The sequence below is a fragment of the Pan paniscus genome, chromosome X (assembly GCF_029289425.2).
Source record: "Pan paniscus chromosome X, NHGRI_mPanPan1-v2.0_pri, whole genome shotgun sequence".
Lineage (NCBI taxonomy): Eukaryota > Metazoa > Chordata > Mammalia > Primates > Hominidae > Pan > Pan paniscus.
This window is the reverse complement of record NC_073272.2, coordinates 46,738,453-46,744,452: the sequence shown is the minus strand read 5'-3', so window position 1 is coordinate 46,744,452 and position 6,000 is coordinate 46,738,453. Positions and strand designations below refer to the sequence as shown.

Sequence of the window (6,000 nt, the reverse complement as noted above, 5' to 3'; positions counted from 1 at the left end):
TTTGCATTCTAAAATAGAGCCCTTCATCCTGAATCCCCTTTTCCATATAAAATGGTACTAAGTCATGTACAGGATTTGTCAAGCCCATATAACAGTCCCTTTAAAATCTTAAGTTCAATCACTATTTGTTTTCTACTATTATACTACATTTTGGCAGAAATTGTTTATTGGTCTGTCATTGCAGTAATTGCAACTTAACAATAAACCAGTCTGACATTTTAGGTCTTGAGGATACATACCATATATATTTCTTTAAAAATAATCATACTTTTTGTAAGCAATACTTTACAGTAGACACCTCAAAAATCTACCATAGATGTGAAACTTAAAATGAGAAAAATTTAAGTTCTAAAGATTTATACATATATATCCAGATTTCTATATATATTATATATACATACATAAGTATATATAAAATATATATAATCAGATTTCAAAAATGAACAAAAACTGGGCACTGTACATAAAGTCTTTTTTAAAACTCAAACAATAGAAAACTCTTTAAACATTAAACAATTTTAATAAAAGTTTCTGTACAATGCTAAGCAGTTTTATTTACACATAGAAAATGTAATAGGAGTAGTGTTTGAAATTACAGAACTCCTTAAAATTTCAATGGCAGGTAAATCTGGAAAAAATAACAGCATTCCATTCACAAATATTTTCAAGCAATAAATATGTATTTATAAATAGTGTAAATTTACATCAAGATTAGAAACAAAAATCACAAATCTGAAGTTTATTCCTTAGTCTATGTGCAATCCATTACCTTTGTGACTTGGCTGTTAATTTTTTAAATTTTATTTAGGAACCAAAAGTGTAACCATCATGGTCTCAAAACAAGACAGAAAAACATAAAAGCAGTAAAAAAGTGTCTTACCTAACTTTTCACATTAAAAAAAAGTTGACCAAAGAAAGACTTAAAATTGCTAACTACCTTACAAAGAAATGACCAGCTAGGCTAGTATTTTTTTTCCAAGGAAAATTCTGAAGGGGGAAAAGACAGATGAAAACAAATTCATCAGCCCAGAAATAGAGAAATATAAAAGAGGTTGTCTTCAAGTCAGTAGTCTGTAAGATGTTGCCAGTTTTGTCAGATATATACAAAACATGGAAATTATTATTTTTTTCTGAAGTACAGCTCATCAGCTTTGTGAGAGTCCTGGAGTAGGAGCAGTACTCTCTCCCGTCCAGTTGGTTGACACTCCGCACTTGGAAGGTTGCATAGACACAGTTTTCAGCCAGCAGCCTTACGAGATAGCTACAAAAACCAGTGGTGCAGAACTGGGTTATTTCCTGAATAGCAGAAAAGGTCTCAATTAATGTCCATGGAACAATATCAAGATGAGGCGGATGGTAATGGAGGAGCCTGAAAATAAAAGTAAGGTAGGTTATTTTGATATACAAATTGTTAATAGCTCATGGCTACAAACATATAGTCTGCTTGTGAAGTTAGGGGAAATAACTCTCAAAAAGTTCAACAGCCTGCTATGCAACATAAAAGTACAACCTACCTTACTATCTCCCATTCAGCCAATCTTCCTAAGAATCTAAGACCATTATCCTACTCAGTGTACTTGCAATTTTCTATACTTCTTCACCAATTAGTCAAAAACTCTTGGAATGTTATTAAGTTTACCAGTTTTTAAGATTGCTTAAAAAAAGGGGGCTTCTTGAAAAATAATTTAACAAATTACAATTTCACTAGTGACTGCCTTCAGAATCTATCTCAGCTAGGTAATATATTTTCTTCAACATATTTCAGATAATTTTCTTCTTCAAGCAATCTTGAAGACCATTCAAGTGAAAATATCAGAAACTAAATTTCAAAAAGTTAGTTTCTGATCACATATGTGTGGGAGACAAGTACTGGAGAAAATCAACAATTCATAAATTATCTCTGTGTTTCTATTCATAAAGCTATTGATCTGCAAAAGTAAAATGCTTCCCCCAAGCATCTGCTGTCTGAAATTAAAAACTGTGCAATTTATAAGTATACTTGAATTTCATAAGGTTACATAATATACCAGGAAGTTAAGCTCCATTAAATACTCCCATGAGGTTAATACTTCTGGCAAGGACAAAATTTTAAACAAATACAATTAGCTCTAAAAGCAGAAGTATATTTAAAAGCACACTTACTGATTCATTTTGTGGGCTCTAATAACCTACGTACACAAACATTTTATCAACTGAGATAAAATGACATAAAGGATATGATAGTGTTCTATCTAAAGCACGCAAAGATTTTTAAATGTAATTGTTGTAAAATTATTTAGGCTGGTCTCACCCAGGAAGAAAACTGAAAATGATATATGCCAATTTTATAGGAATAAATACTTGGAAATGGAGGGGGGAATGATATGAATATACCCTCATGCAATATATAATGAGCCAAAGGAAAATTTAAAATATTTCATTACCTCCTACTTATCAGGTGGCAGAGCAAACACTGCTGCTTCATAACCCAGCTAACTATGAACCCAGCTAACTATGTACTCACATGTTGATTTGACTTACTAATGTAAATTGGTCATAGACTTGCATCAGGTCCTCCATTTTGTACTGTTCTAGCACCACAAAGTTTTCCAAGTTTCCGCTTGTTTTTCGTGCACAATCTTGGCAATGTACTATGTAGGTCTTTCGTGAATTACTCTCATTAGTGACAAAAAGCAGATCAAAAACCTCCACCTGTTTTATACAAGAGAAAAACGTATTCAATAGAGATGGTGGTATTTACTGTACTGCTTTAGTATAATCATGGAATTCTACTTGAATGAAATTGTGGACAGTGATCTCTGGTTAAGAGTAGGTGGTAAGAAAAACATGGCTGTGTTTGAGAATCTTTAATAGACCAGGTTTATTTTGCACCAAATCCAAAGACATGGGTAGTAATGCATATTTAGGGGAATAATCAAAGGGAATGACATACTCATGACAACCACTGGCAAAGCCCAGTTCAAAAGTTTGATAAAGGTCAACCTATTTTTAAATCTAAAACATTAGTATACAATCAGATATAAGTGATCATTTTTATGTATTCATGAGTACAGCATGATTTTAGAAATAATACCTCTATCTTATACAGAAAGACTGATGAGTTGCTAGGGTTCAGGTAGGATAAGGAACAACACACCTAACTGGAATCTATCTGATCTCCTAATGACTCACTTTGGTCAGGTCATATGACATTTAAAAAAAAAAAATCAATGGATTCTATCATTTCAAATAAAGGTTGATGCTAGAATTACAGAATTTCAAGGTTTGAAATGGACCATCAACATCCTGTCTCTGGCTTATCCTTAAATTTCTTCAATGACAGAAAACTCTTATGATCCCATGTCTTCTTTTAACAGTTAACTACAATCCTAGAGTTCACCATGTTATCCATTACTGTCAACAGGCAGCAACACAAACCTAGTGACCTGAGCTAGAAAATTGGTGAGCATTCTTTAACTTGTCCTTCCACTTCTGCCATTTAATGAGGTGTCTCGCTGATTTTACCCTCTAAATATTTTTGAATTCTTTCCCTTCTTTAATATTCCCATTGCCAGGTTCTAGTCTAGGCCTTAAAATAACAACTCTTAAGACCACTGCAATAGCTTATATATCGCTGTCCTTTCCAACCACTTTTCTCCCTGAAACACATATCTTACTTACCCTTAGTTGCCTGCTCAAAACCTTTTAATGGCTTCAATAACCTTGGAAAATCAAATTCCTTAAAACCATTCAAGATGTGCTATAAATTAAATGCCACCTAGACTTATGAGCGGAATTTGCACAGTCTGTGTTCCAGCCAAATTGGAACACATTCAACCTTTTCTAAAACCATTTCATTTCCCTGTTCTCTTCTTGTGCCTATAGCCCATGACAGTCTACCTCCGATTCTCATCACTTTTTTAGTCTACTGATATCATACTCTTTTTTCCAAGGATAGACTCAAATGCTAATACCTTTGTGAGTTCTTATGCCAATACTAGAAGAAAAAATTAGGTCATTTTCCCCCTCAGTTTTATCATTAACAGGAAGTCCAACTTCACATTCATCATAGTCTCATGTACATTACAACTAGTTGTTTATAATCTGTCTGCTCCAAGTAGAATTTAAGCTCCTTCATAGGAGGCACCACATCTTTGTTCCTGCACCTCTTGCAAGCCTTGGCCACACAAGATTGACAAATGTATTGTTAATTGCACCAGAGAGAACTGATAATCGATCTGCCTAGAGTTACACCAAACATCCAGTTTATTGGCATCTGTGTACATCTAGATTGTTCTCAGTTTAAAATCTCAGACTAAATTTGCTGATTAGTGTCTGTTGAAGATCTACCACAAAAATGACTCTGCAGTAGATACTTTTAAGGTTAATTCACAGTGAAATATCATTATTATCACACTGAATTTTAATATAATGGCTAAGTAACAAAATTGAATCCAATGTTAATTACTATAAACTAGATTACATAAAAGTATAAAAAAGTTTTTTAAAAATAAAGAGAAACCAAAAGTGGAGAGGGAAGAGGCTTTATAAAACAACTGTGGATAAGAACAATTACTTACTTCACAAATGCTACAGTAATGAGCTGGTTCTTCTTTTGTCCGCCCATGCCATATAATCTCTTTTCCTGCAGCAATGAGAGCTTCCCTCAATGTCTGACATTGCTTCAGAGTTCTTAGAAGACAATACCTATTGTGGGGGAGAAATTATTTGTGACCAGCAACTGAATATTGAATATTTTTAGCATAAAAGATATACCAACTAGAAATAATGCCAAGAGACTTGATTCTAATGTCTATGACTTCATAATTTTTCTTTCATCAATTTATCAAATATTCTCAATTTTAAAATAACAATGCTCAGCAGGCCTGATGAAGACAATATTAAAACATTTAAAGTTGAGAAAATTAATATCTGGATATCAAAATATAATGGTCTTACTACATAAAAACTGACTCCCTGCTTAAATGTGAGTTGCTAATTTTGGCTCTTATTTGGGCAAGTCAGTTAACCTCTCTGGGAGTCAATTTCCTCATCCTTGAAATAAGGGGTATGAATTCCAGATATGAACTTCTATGATTCTAGTAAGGCAGGAAGGCACATTATTTTTTTTTTAATCAACACTACCTAAACACTCATTAACAGCATCATCTGTACAGCTGCTTTTGAAACTCAAGTCTATAAGCAGAAAAAATATTTATGAATTTAGTCACTACAGGATACAATATTCGTTTAACTATAATACTAAAGAAAAAAGTATGTCTTCATTTTATCTTGAAGGTAACAGTGGAATCCATTCATATTAAAACAATTTAACTTTTCTTATAACTTCTACCTTTTCTAAACTCATATTTAGGATGCTAACAACATAGTAAATTCTCACAATTTGTACTGATTCTCCTATAATTTTCTGTCATTACTTGGAGTTGTTTGCTCAATTATCTTACTCTCCTGTGAATCTTAGTGGCTCAGGTTCTCCATTTGAACGGAGAGGTTGAACTAGATGATCTCTAAGGCACTTTTCAGCTCTAAAATTCGGAGACAATGAAAATATCCTAAAGAAAAGCAAATGGGTTTAGCAACTGAGTGTTGTCTTGAAAGCAAAGGTCTTATCTATTTTATTCCTGCTATCTACTTATCTACTCACCACCTACGGCAGTGCCTAGCACATAGTAGCTTAATCAATACACAACTAAAATTCAAATAAGTACTAAAATATTTAATATACCTTATTTTATATTTCTTTGCTATTTTATACGTTACTATGTTAAAGTATTGTTATGTATCAGAACCCGTGTATATTAACCTGGCGGTGGGTGGGGAGGTGAGGAATGACTAAAAACATTTGTAAAACCTGTTAGCTTACTTAACAAATATAAAACAACATCAATTTTATAGCTGTAGGTCAATTCCTTAAGTATCATATTCAAAGATTGCACTCTCAGCTTGGCTTCAACAATTCTTGCATATTTAACTTATTTAGAAACAAAAACATTGCTTTAG

General features: G+C 32.9%; 1 protein-coding gene across 18 annotated transcripts in view; it reads right to left on the bottom strand.

Moving 5' to 3' along the window:
* Nucleotides 1-500: 500 nt before the first annotated feature.
* KDM6A (lysine demethylase 6A) overlaps nt 501-6,000 on the bottom strand; it is a 235,090-nt gene continuing 229,590 nt past the window's right edge. For 12 of the 18 annotated variants that reach the window (XM_003808365.5, XM_008960463.4, XM_003808364.5 and 9 more), the window contains 3 exons: nt 4,560-4,686; nt 2,521-2,691; nt 501-1,369 (listed from right to left, as the gene is read on the bottom strand). In XM_003808365.5, the coding sequence (XP_003808413.1) occupies nt 1,340-1,369; nt 2,521-2,691; nt 4,560-4,686 (328 nt within the window). In that variant the 3' untranslated portion in view covers nt 501-1,339. Of the gene's footprint in view, nt 1,370-2,520; nt 2,692-4,559; nt 4,687-5,444; nt 5,553-6,000 lie in introns of all 18 variants that reach the window. The other 6 variants (XM_057301150.2, XM_057301151.2, XM_057301153.2 and 3 more) reach the window with 1 other exon arrangement.